General features: G+C 39.1%; 1 protein-coding gene across 2 annotated transcripts in view; it reads right to left on the bottom strand.

Annotated features, from left to right (window-relative positions):
- The window catches only part of palmdb (palmdelphin b), a 48,695-nt gene that overhangs the window by 23,281 nt on the left and 6,172 nt on the right, over positions 1 to 19,242 (bottom strand). Inside the window, exons 2-7 of one of the 2 annotated variants that reach the window (XM_068581399.1) lie at positions 12,162 to 12,212; positions 10,847 to 10,927; positions 10,261 to 10,391; positions 6,318 to 6,432; positions 4,193 to 4,217; positions 2,970 to 3,080 (exon numbers count right to left, since the gene is read on the bottom strand). In XM_068581399.1, coding sequence (XP_068437500.1) covers positions 2,970 to 3,080; positions 4,193 to 4,217; positions 6,318 to 6,432; positions 10,261 to 10,391; positions 10,847 to 10,927; positions 12,162 to 12,206 — 508 coding nt within the window. In that variant the 5' untranslated portion in view covers positions 12,207 to 12,212. The remainder of the gene's footprint in view (positions 1 to 2,969; positions 3,081 to 4,192; positions 4,218 to 6,317; positions 6,433 to 10,260; positions 10,392 to 10,846; positions 10,928 to 12,161; positions 12,213 to 19,242) is intronic. The other variant, XM_068581398.1, reaches the window with a different exon arrangement.

Here is a 19,242-nt window from a genome sequence, read left to right on the forward strand (position 1 = left end):
GGTCTCGATACAATTCTGTCTTGGAGTTCTACACAAAATTCCTTGGACTTCATGGCTTGGTTTGTGCACTCACATGCACCGTTAACTGTGGGACTTGTTATAGACAGGTGTGTGCCTTTTTAAATCATGTCCAATCAACTGGATTTAGCACAAGTGGACTCCAATCAAGTTGTAGAAACATCTCAAGGATGATCAGTGGAAACAGAAAGCATCGGAGCTCAATTTTGAGTGTCATGGCAAATGCTGTGAATACTTATGTACATGTTATATTTTCATTCTTTATTTCTAATAGATTTGCAAAATCCCCTAAACCTTTTTGACTTTGTCATTATGGGGTGTCGTGTGGAGAATGTTAAGGGATAAAATGTATTTAGTTAATTTTGTAATAAGGCTGTAACATAACAAAATGTGAAAAAAGGGAACCGGTGTGAATACTTTCCGAATGCACTGTGGGTGTAAGGCAATGGCGTGTAAATCACAATTCATACATTTCATGATATCCTGCACCAAATAAGGATACAACGTTTCATTAAACATAAAGTGTTTTATCAATTAATCGATCAACATAAAATGACTCAGGAACTTTCTTTTTATTTTGGGTAAAAATGCCAACCATCCATTAGTGTCAGCTTCCCACACAAACATGTATGGTATTTCTGTCATATGTGATAGTAAACTGAGGAGGGAATTAACAAAAGGATTAGGGTCACTTAACCCGTGTAAATAAGACAACAAAAAATTGTGTAATTCTCAAATCATCTGCAAAGACTTAAATGCAGCCCAAACTGCTGGCAAGCAGACAGTGTCACAGAGCTCCTGTGCTATTTGCACATAATCAGGCCATAAGACATTTTGGTAGAATCTTTCTACAACAGTCCAATTCCTATATATCCATGCTCAGAACCACACCGTTACAGCGTCATTTACAGAGCTGGTGGGAAATAATGCACATATATTTTGATGTGTAAGGAAAAATAAATTAATATAACTCCCCTACACTACATGGGTAAAAACTGAAATTTAAATAAAGAATGAAGTTATGCTGTTTAGCTTCACGTGTACATGTGCACAGCATCTCTTTTAAAGGGGAGACCCAATTAGTGTCCTGCTGTTGCTTCAGGTATTTAAAAAATTGCCTCAAATTCAGATTGATTACAAGCGGTAAGATATTTTTTAAACTACTACTGTCTTTATCAGATATGGACAGGTATAGTCATCCATAGAATATGTGTACGTTTGTTATTATTATTAATAATAAGAAGAACAGAATTTCAAATCTCTTTTTACTATATTTAAAATATGCTCTAAGAAAATGATATCACCATTGTACTTTAGACTGTAGCTCAGAAGGTTAGCAGTTTGATCCCAAGCTACACTCCTCCACGTCGATGTGTCATTGGGCAAAATACTACACTGTGTGAATGTATGTGAATGTTAGTTAGTCCTGATGGCCGGGTACAGTATTACTCTGATGGGGAGGCACTGAAAATATAATTTAAAAAAACTTGGGGAGTGATCGAGGAGTCATTTTTTGATCCGACTTTTGTGTGATTATATTAATGCAGAAAATAATTAAAATCATAATACAAAAAAATTGAAATATTTAAGGAGTTGCAGATTCTTTAGAGATCCAGGACAATAGGGTCTGGTATTCATTTCAAGGTCACATGAGCTGTAGAACATCTAGTTAGATGTTCCCTAGGGTCCCATAATTAGGAGACCCTAGGTCCCATCAGTGTGTGAATGGGTGAATGATGTCCTGTCATGTTAAAGAGCTTTGAGTGATCAGAACACTAAAAATGATTCATACAAGTACAGTCCATTTATCAAATTCTCATGATCATAAGCATAAAATATGCTTTAAGGAGACACACCTCTACTAGTCATTAGTGTCTTTTGGTTTAAGAGAGCTGGAAGATATGAAGTATTCAACAGAAATAATAGCAACAGCGTAGGGGAAGGAAAGAGATAGACAACAAGAAGTAACCGCGAGTGCTGCACTCATCTGAACATCTGATCTCAGATTATGTTTTACCATCACTGGCTGGGACAAACTGAACATATTGTTTATTCAGGGAAAGGAAAAAAATTGGATGAATCCAATGGTTGCCCAACTTATAACAAAGTATGAATAATTACAAATGTGTTGTAGACAAGTTTTTTCTATCAACAACGAACAAAACAACATGATTAGGTTTCCTCCCTTGGCAACAAAGGATCAAATTGTGGTTGCTGTTTACTATAGGCCTCTTATTTGTTAATTTTGACGTATTTACCAGTAAAATTTCTTTTTCATGAATACCGTACAAGGATGAAATCAGTTGAACTAGAACCTTGCCAAGTGTGTGTGTGTGTGTGTTTTTTTTTTATCATTTGAGGCTTCTTTTGAAGTTTTCAAATGAAGCATTTAAGTTTGTCATCAAATTTCATGACAATTGGTGAAATTATCTTGTTATTGTGGTTATATACTGTGTATATACTGTAACTTATGGTGCTATGTGCCCTGTAATTAAAGGATCGGCCACTTTGTAGCAAGCTGTAGAACAAGTTTTGATTGCATGGAAAATGTTGGCAACAAAAAAAATGTGATGGGAATTTTGGAACAGATTACATCAATCTTTGTTCAATGAAAGTTGACTTGAACTGAACATGGAATGTCTGGTTGGACCAATGGAAGCTGATTATACATCTGGTAGCTCTGCTCTTTTCATCCTTCAATGTATGGTGGATTCAGCAAAGCTCCAGATAGTAGGCACGGAGGAGATGTTCACTGCTCCTCACAGAGTAATCTACGCGCTTCTTAATTTGCATGCAGTGAAGAACCATAATATAGTGCATAGCTATGGAGCTGTGAGACAATGTTCTACTCCAGTGTGTACTACTTGTACTACTCTTGTTTTCAATACTCTCCTGACAGTTGGATAAAAAAACCTGGTTTCCAGCAGGAGTAGTGATTAGATGAAGTGTACCTTTCTTTGCTTCTTCACTAACAGGCTCATGCACAAGAGGGTTTTTTGTTGATATCAATGGGATGAATGATGGGATATCTGGGAGTGGCAGGGGGGCGTGTTGTATCTTATCTGAGGAGAAAAAGTTGACCAGTGAAATATTAGAAAACACTTGACATGCTGAGAGAGGCCATTTTAGGTAATCAGATCATAAATTAAGTAGGTTGTAATAGCCAGGTGTTAAACCATTATTATGGTGTGGGTTAGGTCCTAGTTATGTAAATATAAAAGGATAAAAAAAATGATGCTCATCTTCCGTTTTCAAGCCCATTACTAAATAATACTTTTTTGTATTTTAATTTCATCTGTCTGATCCTCCTCGTGTTCCTCGTGTGTGTGTGTGTGTGTGTGTGTGTGTGTGTGTGTGTGTAATGTTCAGAGCGTATGGATAAATTATGGATGTTTTGGTCCCCCTAAAAACACAGATTGATGTTTATAAGTGTTGGTTTAACTTGATACAATGTGTTCATTAGTGAGTATTAGGTGTTGGTTCCCCCCTGCTACCAGTCTGTATGCCGAGTGTATCCATTGGTTATATATATATATATATATATATATATATATATATATATATATATATATATATATATATATATATATATATATATATATACATATACATATACATATATATATATATATACATTTATATATATATATACATTTATATATATATATATATACATATATATATATATATATATATATATATATATATATATATATATATATATATATATATATATATATATACACACACATACATACATATACATCTACATGCCGAGCGTATCTATTGGTTCTGAGTTGTTTCAAGAGAACTAGCTATTACAATAATGCTCTTGAAATAATGGTCTGAAAAAACAGGGGGAAATCATTATTTCAAGAAAGGAGAACCCTTGATTTCAGTTGACTAGCAGAACACTATATGTATATGTATGTATGTGTTGATAGTGTCTAAATGATATACAATAGCGGTTAAAGATTAATATATAAACGTAAGAGTAAACATAACAATTTAAATCACGAACATTCATTATTGTTAATTAATAATATATGTCAAATATTATCATCATGAATAATGCATGTTAATGAAGCCTCATCTCACATACATTCTCTTTTACACAAAAGTGAAAAGGAAAACTGTGATGAATCACACACCACAATGCTACAAATGTGTTTACCTGCCTGGAAGTCTGCGTTTATCTCCTACATGTGAAGACAGAGTAGTTGAGGGTCAGAGGTCAACGTCACAGCAGTGCTACAGATTAATGCTGCATCGGCAGTCCATGTCTTCTTAGTTACAGACAGCAACCAGAAAGCAAATGATGCATATTAGTCATTGTGCACTGCACACCCACCATGTGAGAAATCCACCGCCACCTTATTCACGAAAAACACACCCACACAGGCCTCATAGAGTACAGCTGGTTAGAAGCAAGCACAGATTAGAGGAGGAGCCACAGGCAGCGTGTGGTGAGTAGAAAGATTATATTTAAATAATTTCTGCCTCTTTTAACCCATTTGTTTGACCATCACAACTTGTACATCCTCCAAGCGCATCGTGAAGTGGAGCACCAATGTGCAGAGAGACTTGTTGTCGCCATTGGGACAATGCTTATGGCCCAGAGGCTCTTCACACAACATGATTCCTGGGCTAACTGATCACCCTGTCCACCACCTACTGCAGGGACAGCGGAGCACTTTCTTCAAAACACTCATCTAGCTTCTCTGTTACAAGGGCTCTTACAGGAAAACATTCCTGCCCACGGCAATAAGACTTTACAATAAGTCACCACTGGCCAGATCCTCTGTAAATTAATTAATCAACATCAATAGCACTTGCACCACTTTGTTGTTTGCTACCCACTGTACACGCTTATATACACTTCATATACATTACACTACACATACTTAGCATTTTTGCACTTTCTATATATAAATTAAATTTCCTGAATTAATACTCTCTGCTGTTTCGTTGTTGAGTTTTTGCTGTATATATCTTTCATCCTTGTTATTTTTAATTTATTTTTGTGTCTGTAAGCTGCTACTTCGACAAACAAATTTCCCCTTGGGGTTAAATAAAGTATACGTATATCAATTCATCCATCCATCCATGATAGACATCATTTACAGAGTGCAATTTATTTTCACAATTATGTATGATTGAAAGATAATTGTTTAAAAAAGAACAAAAGTTAAAAACAAAGGTGACTTAAATTAAGATATGGTGATGTTTGATATTTATACAGTCGCACTACACACAATAACTCTGGCAGACGTAGAAAAACATTTTCTAAACTTAAGTGAGTGTAATAATAGTCAAACTGCATTGGCCAATTACAACAAAACCACTTAGTAGACATGCACTGATTGCAATTTTCTTGTTTTTTTCAAGACTAATTCATTTTGGTATTGTCATCTATAGTGGTTATTTGCAACAACAAAAAACTCATGATTTAATTTTATTTCAGTAATTTACAGTATTTTTTTCATTGATGTATTGTTTAAAGCTAGTGTTCGAACGTATAACATGCATAACACCCTTTATAATATCGGTTCGGTATTGCAGTGAAATCATTTCCTACAAATAACTGGAGATTGTTCCTCCACAGCATATTTCTGACCTGCAGTTGTGAAAAAATGCATGCTTTATGTCCCAGAGGCATAAAGCATGCAAGCACTTACTCTGAGGCTGGTCACTACGTTTATGCCACTGTGCCCACGTGAAGTATGCAATGGAAACAGATTTTGTGAATAAATATTGACTTCTATAAAACATTTAAAATGTCCACTGAAGCTTCTCCTCAGCTGAAGAGACAACAGTGCTTTACACAGATTTGATGGTCATTTTCCTCACATTCGTCATGAAACCAACACAATTATCATAAATACAACCAGTTGTCCACATTGGTGCCTTTCTTCTTGTGCCCCTTCTGCTGCAGTGCTATAATGGTTTTCTTACTGAAGAATTTGTGCCACCTACTTCCTATCGCATTGAACCAACTCATAATAGTCACACAACAAGCATCCATTCACATTTACTTTTGCAGATTTTCTCAAAATTCGGTTCAAATTTGCAATACATTTGGATGACAATCTGGCTAAGTTTAAACATACAGACCCATGTCGTGGCCTCACTTTTTTCATCATGAATCAGTAAATTATATTTAGTAAAAGCTGAAAGATTTTTTGATGTCATGCCTGTAAGTGAAGGTTGTATTTTGTAGCAAAGGTATAAGTTAGCAACACACAGCAAGTTAGGAGCCAGTGAAGCATGCACAGTACAGAAGGTTTATTTGAACCTACCTTGATAATGTCCTCAGCCGTCCTCTCCACCTCTTTTAAACGTTTCAGAACTATTTCTTCATTGGCAGATATGTTGAGCTCCTGTTTTTCCAAGGCCTCCATCTCCTCCTCTATTCTGCAAAAGAGATACATTAACCAGGCTGGTGACTGAAACAAGCACACTCAAGCACAAACAAGCACACTCAGTAGCAACTAGGGACTCTGTGAATCTGAACACACTTGCTTCAGGGCTTTTTTTCTTTTAATTTTTTTTTCAGGGGCCCACATTCTGGGTAGTATTGCTGTGTTTGCTTGTAAGGTATTTCCAGTTTCCAGTTATCCAATTTTAAACATAGCTTTGCACGTGTACATTAATTTTATTGTTTGCTTGGGTTAAGTAATGTTTAGCCATGTTACAAATCTTACATTTGGTGATTTAGGCCCCAGTAACAACATTTTTCTATTAGAGTATTTATCAATTTATTTACTCTGTTTAGAAACAGAAATGCTTCCACTAAACATAATACATCCAAAATAATGTGTCAACTTCTCAAGAGGTTTGAGAGCGTGAGAACAGATCCTTCACAGGCTCATAAAAGCAGACTGAGTGGATGTAAAAATGTGCAGGAGCACAGGATCAGCGGTTCCATCCCTGGCTCCGCTAGTTCATGTTGATGTGTCCTTGGTTAAGACACTTAACCCCAAGTTGCTCCCTTAGTTGAGCCTATGGTGTGTGAATGTTAGTTAGTCCTGATGGGCAGGTGGAATTGCATGATAGCTCCTGCTATGAATGGGTGTAAATGGATGAATGATGACAAGTAGTGTTAAAGAGCTGTGCGTGGTCGAGACTCGAAAAGATGCTTTTCGAGTCCAAAAAAAAAAAACCAGAGGGAATTTGTACACACAACAATACATATGTGTGAAAGCATACAGTTTGGGTAGGAGTAGAGCAAATCTGTGTGCAAGCAGGGACTATTTGAGTGTGATGAGAGAGTTGTCATGGCAACCCTGCATCCTGCCTCCTACCTCCTGTCATGGCAGCCCTGCTGATGCCCCTCCTCGCTACCTCCTTTTGTAGTAATCATATATGAATAATGTCTGTCATATGCATGGAATCTGCTGTAACTCTGTTACATTATTTATTCTGGTCTCATGACAACTATTGCATCAGTCCATCCGGGGAGAGGGATCCTCTTTTGTCCCTGAAGGTTTCTCCCCTTTTTTCCATGTGAACGGGTTTTCTACTATCTTTATTTGGGGTGAAGAGGGGTCGGGAGGGGAGGGTTCCTGATCCGAGGTCACGGGACAGGGTTGTCTTATGTGTATAGATTGTAAAGCCCTCCAAGGCAAATTTGTACTTGAGATTTTGGGTGGTTATGGTTAGCTAAAGGTCACAGTTCAGGGCAAAATCACTTTCCTAAGACTTTCTTTATCATGGCGACAATACAAAATACACAGTTGGTTGATGAGTGGCACCTCACGGCAGAACTCCAGGGATTAAGGGGAGACGTGCTTGATTCCTCCATGGTGAGGGCAGCGCAACCAGATCATGTTTGATGCCGCGCTGCGGCAGATTAAATAGCCTAGAGTTTTTTTTTCAGCGTGAGAAATACCATCTGTGGTGGAAGGGCATGACTTAAGACCAAAATGAGTGACAGTCACGCTCAATGCGTGACACTTAAGAGTCCGCTTTTATCCAAAGCAACTCACATTTTGCTCTATACACCGCAGACACCGCGGGGAGCAATTCGGGGTTAAGTGTCTTGCTCAAGGACACAACGACATGCATTAGCTGAGCTTAAACCACTGACCCGCTAATTAAAAGACATTGACTGGAATGTTAACCACTGAGCCACAGTCGCTGCGCTTTTAGTGCCAAATTACCCTGCTAGGGAGCTCATTGTGCCATATTATGTAACTACATCACACACTCAACCAATGTTGTAACTATGGTTTTGTTGCCTAAACCTAAAATAGAAGTGTATTGTGAAGAGACACCATGCTTGTAACAAATGGAAACTGACAATGCCAGTCAGGTCCAAAACTGATGCAAGAGGGATATGTGGAGTGTCATATTTTGAAGCTTAAGTGCACTGACCAAGGTGCAGTACTTGATGCATTTGGGTGATATGTATTAGCTACTCAAGACCATTTAATACACATTGAGACAACAGCACTACTGCGCTCCAAAATGGTCCACGCTGAATATTTATTGAAATAACAACTTTTTGTGACTCCTCCATTTCTGCTTTTTTAAATAATGGTATTAAAAAAATTGCAATCAATATCAAGTAAACCAGATTGCTCTATCAATACAAAAAACAAATACAATGTGCAATCAATTTGTTAGAACAATGCAAATACATTTATATCTTTGAATAACAATACATAACTTATTGTGGCTGCAATTAACCTGTTTTGAACTGAGTATCTTGTCAAAATGATAACAATTATGTGAAACCTGTAAAAAAACAAAAAACAAATGAGTGCAGGTGTGTCAGCCATCAAGTTTTTAGTATTAGTGGCTGCAGTGGGCTGTTTTCCACTACAAATCTTTTTATAACCGGGTTGCAGGCTAGATACGGCCACTCTCATTTCATGCTCAATGTTGAGCTGAGATCTAAAATGTGTTTCAAGCAGCAGAAAAGCCGACCTAACGGAGATTAGCTTTCCGCAAAACATCAAGAATCGGCGAGTCACCAAGAATCTCGGCCATCACGCGTGTACACAAAAGTACAGGCATTTCTCCATGTATTTATTAATGACTTAGTTGTATATCCGTGAACTTTGTACTTTTCTAATATGTGAATGCATTCTGCAACAACACAAACAGTAGTGCCTTCATAAAGTTATTTTTTTTTATTTGAATCATAAAGGGAACATTGCCCATTACGGAAACATTGTCCATCAACTTTAACTGGGTATGAGCATCAAACAAAGTCATCGTCCTCTTGTCCCACCAAAGTCCTGCTCTCTATCCTGCTGTCCACAATGGAACCAGGTCTTTTTGAAGATATGGGCACTGATCTGTCGTTGATGGGTGAGCCAGAGTTTTCTTTTAACCGGATACAAAACAGCCTGGGCTGGGTCGCAGCCTGGGCAGTGGAGGAGTAAGTTAGCTTAGTTTCCATCATGGTCTGGCTGGGTGATCGGCTGTTGGTGGTAATCGTCTTATGGTCTGCACCCCATCAATTCATCAAATCCCCACGTGATGCTGATGAGTGCATTGGACCTGTTCTTGTATAGTGCTTTTCTAGTCTTCTGACCACTCTAAGCGCTTTTACACTACTAATCATCATTCACCCATTCCTACACTGATGGGAGGGCTAAGGTTGCACCTGCCTATCAGAAGTAGCTAACATTCTTACACACATTAACACACCGTAGGTTTAGGACGGGAGACATTCAGGGCTAAGTTCCAAGGACTCATCGACATAGACTAGCGGAGCCGGGGATCGAACCGTCAATCCTCTGATTGAAGGACAACAGTGCTCACCACTTTCGCCCCAGATTTCTGTATAAGTATTCTGCCATATGCCATAACTGATCCAGTAATAACCATCATAACAATAACACATTGAAGTTTAATTTGTCATTTGCCAAATTGATGTATTTATATAAATGGAGCAAACAGCATTCATTTAAAAAATGTTTTTACTTCATCGTGCCCCACTAAAAAACCAGACCTACTAAAACCAGACCTACATCCTTGTAAAAGAGGAAAAAAACGTACTTCTTGCACAAAGCGTACTAGTTTCTATAAGGAAAATATGTTTAAAATAAGTTCATGGAGTTATTAATTATAACTTTTGTCCATTTCAATGCTGAGCAACTATTTGCTTCTGCAGCAACTGATTCTCTCAACTGGGATCATGAAGTATCACAAGTATCAGTGTACCTGAAGCCAATATGAATGTTACTTCTGCAGCTCTGCCTGTTGTGTGGGAGGTACTGTGTGATTTACCTGAGGATGTTGCTCTGCAGTTGATCACTCTGCTGCTGTTCCTCCTGAGCCTGAATCTTCATGGCCTCCTGTTCCTCCTCTGACTGCTGACTCAGACCATCCATCAGCCACTGCTCCCTCAGGGCTTTCTTCTGTCATTCAAACACACCAACGCAGGCACAATTTCAAACTGCCCACAGTAGTTAGAGTCACAATTAAACTTTCCACCTTCTCCTCAGTTTCCATCCTTCAGTAAGTGTATTATTAAGTAAACAGTAAGAGCAGAGTTATAGAGCTAGAATCATGTTGTTTATGGATAGAAATTTATAGTTGGCACATCTGAGTTAATTTGGGACTCCAGACACAATCAGTGTAATAACAAATCACATGATCTCTATCTCCAACGATATTCCCACTCATAAGCGTGACTTGATGTTTGTTGTAAATAACATTAAAATAACTTCATCCCAGAGTACCTCCCGGTAGTCTCGTGCAGTCTCTGTTCAGTGTCTGCTTGAGACCAATTTCTACAATAACATGTTAGAATGGTGGACAACATTCTCCCCTGGGTGATGGTTTTCTTCTTGTTAAACAGTAAAAAAAGTACCTTTATGTACTGGAGTTTTAATTTCTCCTCTTCGATCTGTCTCCTTTTCTTGGCAATGTTCTCCTGGATTCTTCTTTTGTCCTTTCGGGTATAATTAAACAGACATTTGCATCATGTGTAAATCCAACAGCATGAAAACAATTCCACCTGTTGTGCTGACACTTCAACCTCCAACTGACAGCAGGAGAGTAATAAATAACTTAACAGTAACCCAATCTCATGACCTGACCCTACCTGTTGATTATGTGTGTGTGTGTGTGTGTGTGTGTGTGTGTGTGTGTGTGTGTGTGTGTGTGTGTGTGTGTGTGTGTGTGTGCGTGTGTGTTTGTGTGCGTGTGTGGGTGTGTGTGTGTGTGTGGGTGTGTCTCCACCTGTTCACTACAACCAGTCAAACCTCCCCTCCTGCAGAAATATAGTTTGATTGTCAGCTGGACATTTAGAGTCATTTAAAAATGGACAGATATTGTGTTTCTTGATGTCACAGTGAGGGTGGATCACTGCAGGCTAAAATTAACTTGTGGATCTTGAACGACTAAGCCCCAGTGAAAGGGGATCTCCCTGATGACGTCTGCTGGTATTTATAGCCCTGTCAGTCAAGCACAGCGACTCTGTTACCATGACCATAGGGGTGGGCTTTCAGATGTTTACGTCTGGGAAACTGACTGGAGTTTATATAATGGTTGATTTAGAGCATCGAAGCAGCACAGATTCAGATTTTTTTCAGATCCAAAGATGAATTGAACACCATCACAATTGACAAATATCATACGTGTAAAAATTCATGGTAAAATTCAAATGGAATCAAGAAATATTTGTCTATATTTCCCCCTAAGAAGGTCCCATAGAGTCGTTGGATGATAGTGTTATTCCTGCTCATACACCAACGTCGCTTACAATAGTTTAACACCACATTTTTTACATTCCTATTACTTGTTTTTATTTCTCTAAGTGAGTTCTATTATAGGATATAGGCGAGTGCAACATATCTCAATCTATCCCAGTGGAAGTATTTATTTTTACGATTCTGATATTAATTTATAGTTTTCTTGCTAGAGGGAAGGAAGTTGGTCCTGGATCTTGCATCTTAAAAAGGTACTTCATTCAGCTGTGAGTGTGACTACATACTAAGTTCACTCTGACACAAGTGGGAGGGGGGAGGTGGCGGATTGGAATTAGCCCTTAGAGTTGACTATTATGTTAAGTGTTCCCCACCTAATGAGGAAGAAAAATCCCCAAATAAAGTCAGCAAAGTTGCCACAGAGACTACATCCTAGCTTTGTCCTGTTACTACCAGGAGCACAGGACGGATCCTTACCGTGATGGCCTGGAGCCTCTCCTTAAGCAGGTCAGCCTCCTCCATGATGGCCTACGGGATAGACAGATTACATAACAGTGAATGAACTGGGAGAGGAGTGAGAGTCCAATACAAATAATTTAAAATAGATTCAAGGCTCCAATCTCAGTAGCTAAAATCTACACTTTTCAAGACCTTACAAGCCAATACATGAACAAGTAAGAAAGCTTTGGAAGAGGTTGAAACTGAAGGGAGTTTTCAAATGACAGCTACAAAATGCTGCCATGTTAACCGAAGGACAAAGACCTATGGAAATGTTCATTTTTCACTGTCACTGAAGAGGGCATATTTAGCCTAAGCTCGCCACCAACAACCTCTATGAAAGGGACTTCAAACATCACCGACTTCAAGAGGCGAAAAACGACAGATCACAAATGCATTTCTCATCCTCCCAGAACTCGGGGAGATTTTTCTGTAACAATATTATTAATGTTTAAAAAATGTTTGCTGAAAACATGTAAAAAAAATGTTTAACCAATTTTGTGTTTAGAATTTTTTCCGTGGTTCTGGAATCATGGCTCAATGACGTGGTGGACTATAAGCCCTCCTCTATACACCCACATTATACAATAACTATAGCACATATCTGATGCTAATTTACACAACTACATTCTACAGTGAGCGTAACATTTTACACTGGACAGTGTGACTGGACGCTGTGATGAACTCTGATCACATGTTTATTTTGACTTTAAATCTGCTGAGGTGAGGGTTAGGGTTGGATGATTCATCGAGGCCTAAGGAATGTAACAGGACTGTGTCTATGGAGCCAGTGAGAGCCACAGGATTGTATTTGTACCATCATGCTCCATGGTTAACTTCATGATGGCGGCATCCTGACAGACACGCTATGCCAAGTGAAAACGCAATGTCACACATTGTTGTAACTAGTAATCAAGTTTTAGTTTGTACTGAATAGTTCTGACCTATTGCATTTAGTGGTTTATAAACCAGCAGCAAGATTTGAAAGTAAATTTTGAGTGCAGTGTTCTGATTGAAAGAAGAAGAAGAAATTATCCGATTCATCATTCCTTGATTAAGGAGCAGTAGGATGCCTTGTGAGGAGCCCGGAGAGCAGCTCGAGAGTTCGACATGTGAACTGTAGGGGGGCTGAGGATCGAACCGGCTAACTTTTGGTAACGATACGACCACTACCCCCCCTGACCTACAGCCGCCCCCACCCGAAAAAAAATGTTTCTTTTTACAGAGGCCTAAGAATACACCGTTACAGTGGTCAAGTCTACAGAAAATAAATGCATGGACAAGACATAAGTCCTCTACTCCCCGGAGCAGCCACAGCCTACAGACTCCCTGGACCAGCCACAGCCTTCGGATTCCCCGTAGCCCAGCTTGGAGTAGCCACAGCCTCCCGAATACCCAGAGCCCAGCTCCCCGGAGGAGACATGCCACCACCTGCTATGGTCCACTCCAGGATCGAACCAGCACAGTCAACACTAGTTCCCAAGTCGGTGGGTTGACCCTACGTTTTCTCAGTTCCAGCTAATGCTCCGAGCCGCACCGAGCCTCGTTTCCAGGTGCCACCTCCAAGCAGCCACCCACCACCCACCAGGCTGTGGACTCTAACTGATGCCTCGGAGGAGTTCTCTGTGTTCTGCCAGACCATCCAGCACTTCTTCCCACCAGTAAGACCCTACCTGCTTGAGCTTCTCCACCTTGTCTCTGATAACCACCATCATATTCTGTCCCCAACTTCAAGATTCCTGCCTTCTTCCTTGTCGCTTTCCTGTGTGTGTTCTGCCGGAATAAACCTTTCAACGCACCATTCCATTGTATTGCATTTGGGTCCTTACAGACACAACACCATCACATTTAACAACAGCCATTTAAAGCTTAATTCAAAGCGCTTAATACAAGATTTGAATGTAGAAAAAAAGAAAGAAAAGAAAAAACTAATCAGGTACAGTCCTTCATTGAACTTAAGGTCAGCAGACTGACAGCTGTGGTGGCTTGTAAGGCTGAGTTTGCCATGTTATGTTGTTTTGTAGAGTTTACTGATTTTTAAGTGAACCGTGTCTGTGCCTGCGACCAATGATTTATCACACAATATGGATTTGTGTATTTCCGTCTTGACAGGGAGAGAGACAGAAAGAGAAGTAGCATGTCTGTGTCACATGTTCGATGGATGATTCATCAAGGCCTAAGGAATGACACAATGACTGCATTGAATGTGACATAACTGTGTTGGTGTTCTCTTTTATAATGCACATCAGTAAATCAGTGGACAACAGAATGATCACTGAAGGTTAAGATGCTCCTGACAAATCTCTCACAGTGCTGTTTAAAAAGCGAGGAGGGAGTCGCAGTCTGCACTCATGTAGTGTGGGAGAAAGAGAAGTAGGAAACTAGAACCAAAGAAATAGTCGAATGTTGGGCAGATAAACTCCTGGTGTCTGTTATATAATGTACATTACAACTGAGCTTAATGCATGATAATAATAAAATACTTTTCCATTACTTTATAGATTAACTTAAGTATTTTTCAACCTCAATGCCCTCAACCCCCTCTGACAGAATCTGATTGTTACTGTTATTTTTTTTCTGAAACTAAAGAATCTCACTTAAGGAGAAGTCTTGATATGCTGTCAGAAGACAACAGTGGAAACATGAGTGCCTGCGATGACCACTCATATTCATACGAATGAAGAGACGCTCTGAAGCCTGTTGCTGTTACTGTGGCTGCTGGGACCCTCCGACCGTCAAATACCAAAGTTAACCTTTAATTTAAAAAACATTCAACAACACCAAAACATTGTTGGATTTCTCATCTTCAGTATTATTTCAGTAACTGAGGGTGTGTGCATGTTAACACTGTTTTATGTTAAACTGTTTTATGTACTAAGGTAAAAAAAAAAAAAAAAAGCCTTGTTTGCTCTCTATTGAGACACGACATAGCTTTCAATATGAAAAATAGTTTGACTTCTTTACTCGCTAACTAAGTCCGGGGCAGACTGGTGCACTCATAGGGCTGGACTTGCTTTGAAACAATGATTACAGAATGTACAAAGATAAAGTGACACATCTACTGTAGTTTTGAAGGATTAACTACTTGACACATTTTGCCAATTAACTTTTAACAGCAGCATTAAATAAGCTGTTTCTTCTATTCTCAACATTATTATAGCAGCAAACAACAACTGTCTCTGTAAAGATATAGTGGAGAAGTGCCTACCAGAACAGACCATGACGTGTGTTGTTACCTGAGCCTCACCCTGCTTCGTTTTCATAGCCGCTTAGACATACTCTTATTGAATATCATTTTAGCCCTGAAAAAATGTGATATTTGGACACAAAAACAATACAATGCAGCCACAACTGAAATCTGATTCTCAAAAAACTACAACACTAATAGGTCTAATAACATAAGTGTAGGTTAATCTTCATCCAATTTCAATATTAACATAATGAATGGAGCTTCAAACTATTTTGTACAGCCCTACGATGAGATATGAAATTAAGCCAACGGACCGCTTTAAATTGTTATAGCCTATTCTTTTTAGCAAGCAAAGGTCTGACTCTGAAAAGTTGCCTGTTGCCACAACAAGGCAGGCTGCTTGCTGTGGAATTGAAGCTCGAGCGTAAACTGATTTTTTAAGCCAAGAATTTACTTCTAATACATCGGCCTATCACTTCTCATCTATACTCACTCATTATTTACTTGCTCTCATTGCACGGGGCTGTCAATCATGAAATTGACACTCAGCTGGTCTCCTCTATCCAATAAGAAAAAAAAAAAACAATGACACGGTGAGCCTCTCATATTGCTGCTATCTCTTTTAAATATGACTGCCCCTCTACCTTCAATTCATTCATGCTGCTGTTACGCAGCCCTCCAACCTCCCCATCGCCGCCCAGTCTTCATCAGATCCATCAGCTTCATCAACTCATTCTTCTATCAGCCCCATCAGCTCCACCACCAGGTCTAGACTCCACAGGGAACTGTATCTCGCTGCTAATCGGGGTAGACGGCACTCAATTATAAATCTCTCTGTAAAGTCAATGCGCCATAGACTCTGTGAAGACTTTATCATCACATATCACAGGTTAATAATTAACAATTATCTTCTCTTCATCTGACTGATCTGTCCTGATTGATATACACTTTGAAAAAGTAATGTTTCATATCTCTTTTCTGTGTAATACTGTAATCAGTTTTAACAATTTCCTCCTGTTTATTTCTGTTATCGCTTTATATCCACCACACCATAGTGTGTGGAGGTTTAGCTCTGCGTAGATCTGGAAGGGAAAAGGCCTGCTGCTGGAAACACTGGACGAGGAAAGATGATCTTTAGTGATAGATATGCAGCAGAGTGTTTATTTATGTGGTGCTAATGTTCACACTGCTCGTAGCACCTGAGCTGGGTGAATGTCATCCTGTCCATGTTCACTATTGTCTGTTTACTCGACATATCAGAGGGGATACATGGGTTCATGTCTTGTACAACTGAAAGGTGGTGCTATGTTTGGCATTTTTAACATCTCTTTGTCAAGGTCATTGTAATGCTTGAAGCTGGGGTGGAATAATGTCAGCCTCTGTCTCACAGCAGTGGTATAGTTAGTTGGGATGTGCAAACACACAATGTTCTAGGATGTGGGAGCTCATTATTCTATGATCGTTGATTGAAATAATGAAATACAAAATGATGGCAGTGAAACAGCTGTCAAACTGACATCCTTTTGTTGTCCTTTTCACAGCAACCATGTTTTCAGTTTTTTTGCGAGGGGTGGTTGATTTTCTCACACCAAAGCTCACTATTGTATACTGTTTAGAAAACATCAGTCCAGGGGGCAGACACGGTCACCTCATTTAAGAGTTGATGTGTCAGTATTAACAAACTAACGTTGTGTATGATACTACTATTTTTATTTACCAAAGCTATAATTAAGGTTTGATTAGGGTTTAGGCGCAGAACGACTTTGCTAATTTTAGAGAAATCGTCCGGCTTATGGCTGAACGGTGGAGTAGTGGCTAGCACTGACGCCCCACAGCAAGTGGTTCTGTGGTTCGGATCCTGGTCTGGGCAGTGTTCGGATACTGGTCTGGCAGGTCCTTCTGTGTAGAGTTTGCATGTTCTCCCCGTGGCAGCGTGGGTTCTCTCCGGCTTCCGTCCAAAGACATGCAGGTTAGGTTAATTGGACTCTAAATTGCCCGTAGGTGTGAGAGTGAATGGGTGTCTGCATCTATGTCTGCCCCGTGATAGACTGGCGACTTCGCCCACTGATAGCTGGGTTCGGCTCCAGCGACCCTAATGAGGATAAACGGTTTGGATAATGGATGGGTGGTACGCGATTACTTTTAAAAACAAAATCAGTGAACCAACAGTGGTCTCTTATTTCCTTGTTAAATGCTGTTGACCCATCCACATTGAAAATAGCATATATATATATATATATATATATATATATATATATAAATATATATATATATATATATATATATATATATATATATACATATATATATATATATATATATATATATATATATATATATATATATATATGTCTCTAAGCATATATAACATAAAAGTAACACTGACAGCATTACCATATTAACCTGTATTTTCTACAGTTATATATATATATATATATATATATATATATATATATATATATATATATATATATATATATATATATATATATACTGTAATAACAATAGATTAACCGACATGCTGCTTGACGGTAAAGGAAAGATCCATTAAACTGTGAACACATGAAGACAGGATCAATGCAAATGTCCTTGACAGTCCCACTGTCCATACTTTTGTTATGAGGAGAGGGGAGGAATCACATGACCTCTACTCATGTTTTAAAGGCAAATTGTATAGGCGCTCATATTTTATTTTTACACATTAATGCTCAGCCCCCTCACACACCCACATGCATACCAACTAAAAGCAGCCTCTCACCCATGCCTGGGTGAGAGGCTGCACATGGGTGAGAGGCCAGGCACAGTGATTATGTCACGAAGGGAAGATAGTAGGTATGCATTTGTCAGCTTGTAGTCAAGAGAGTACTTTTCAAGTGCAACTGTAGTGGTTATGTAATTTCTACTAATACAAAACATGTCATCAAATACTATTATCAACTAATTTTGATCAAAGCTCCTTAAACACCAGTAATACTAGCGATCATAATTTATGTGGACTGCAGCAGAGGCAGCTTTAACAAATGAATTAGGGGGCGGCTTCTCTGGCTGTTTCTATACAGCCACAGAAGCCGCCCCCTAATTCATTCATTCAATTTCGACTGCTGGTCAGTCGAAAGAATTTTCAGTTTCAACACATGAAGCAACGGCTGTGGTCGAATAGTCCATTTCGGTTAAGAACCTTCCTCACTCAGGGAAATGACTCTGAAGTACCTAAGTGGCTGCCATGATAAGTGCTGGTCGAATTCTCTAAACGCAAAGGAAAGGAGCTTCATGCCTCCTAACTTAGCTCCTTTACCTTAGGAGCCACTGGAACTTCCTTATCGAAAGCAAAGGAGATAAGGCCGAATCTCTTGCATGACGTTTCGTTCGTCCACTCGCGAGAACAAACAATCATGACTGACAAACGCAGGTCATGTAAATAATCATTAGCGTAACTTGGAAATACTTTCAATATTCTGTTGAACCAGCTGGCAAACTACCAACGTGACATTGCTGTTGCTGAACATGGCTGTAAAGTGAGGAAACAGCTGTATTTCAGCTGTATTTGATATTCTCTCTCTGATGTTGAACTGTATCTTCAGTCCTCATTCTTTTATTTTATTTTAGTTACAGAAGCTTTAATGAAAGAGTTAAAATGGACGATCACTTCAGTCAGAGTCATGAGAACACAAGAGAAGTATTTAAGATGCTTTATTGTGCTCCGAGATGGACTTCTACATTGTAGTTTCACCGCTGCAGACAGACTGACGTCACTAACATCGCCTGCCGTCGGGTCAGAACTTGGTGCTTAGTGAAAGGGCAGTCGGATTCTCTAAACACCGCGGTTGTCTTTTCCTAACTCCTCATGAATTCTCCTTCCCATCTTTCTTG

Source organism: Clinocottus analis, unplaced genomic scaffold, assembly GCF_023055335.1.
Source record: "Clinocottus analis isolate CAN_PGR_092001 unplaced genomic scaffold, fCliAna1.0.p SCAF_18, whole genome shotgun sequence".
In the NCBI taxonomy this organism is placed as follows: domain Eukaryota; kingdom Metazoa; phylum Chordata; class Actinopteri; order Perciformes; family Cottidae; genus Clinocottus; species Clinocottus analis.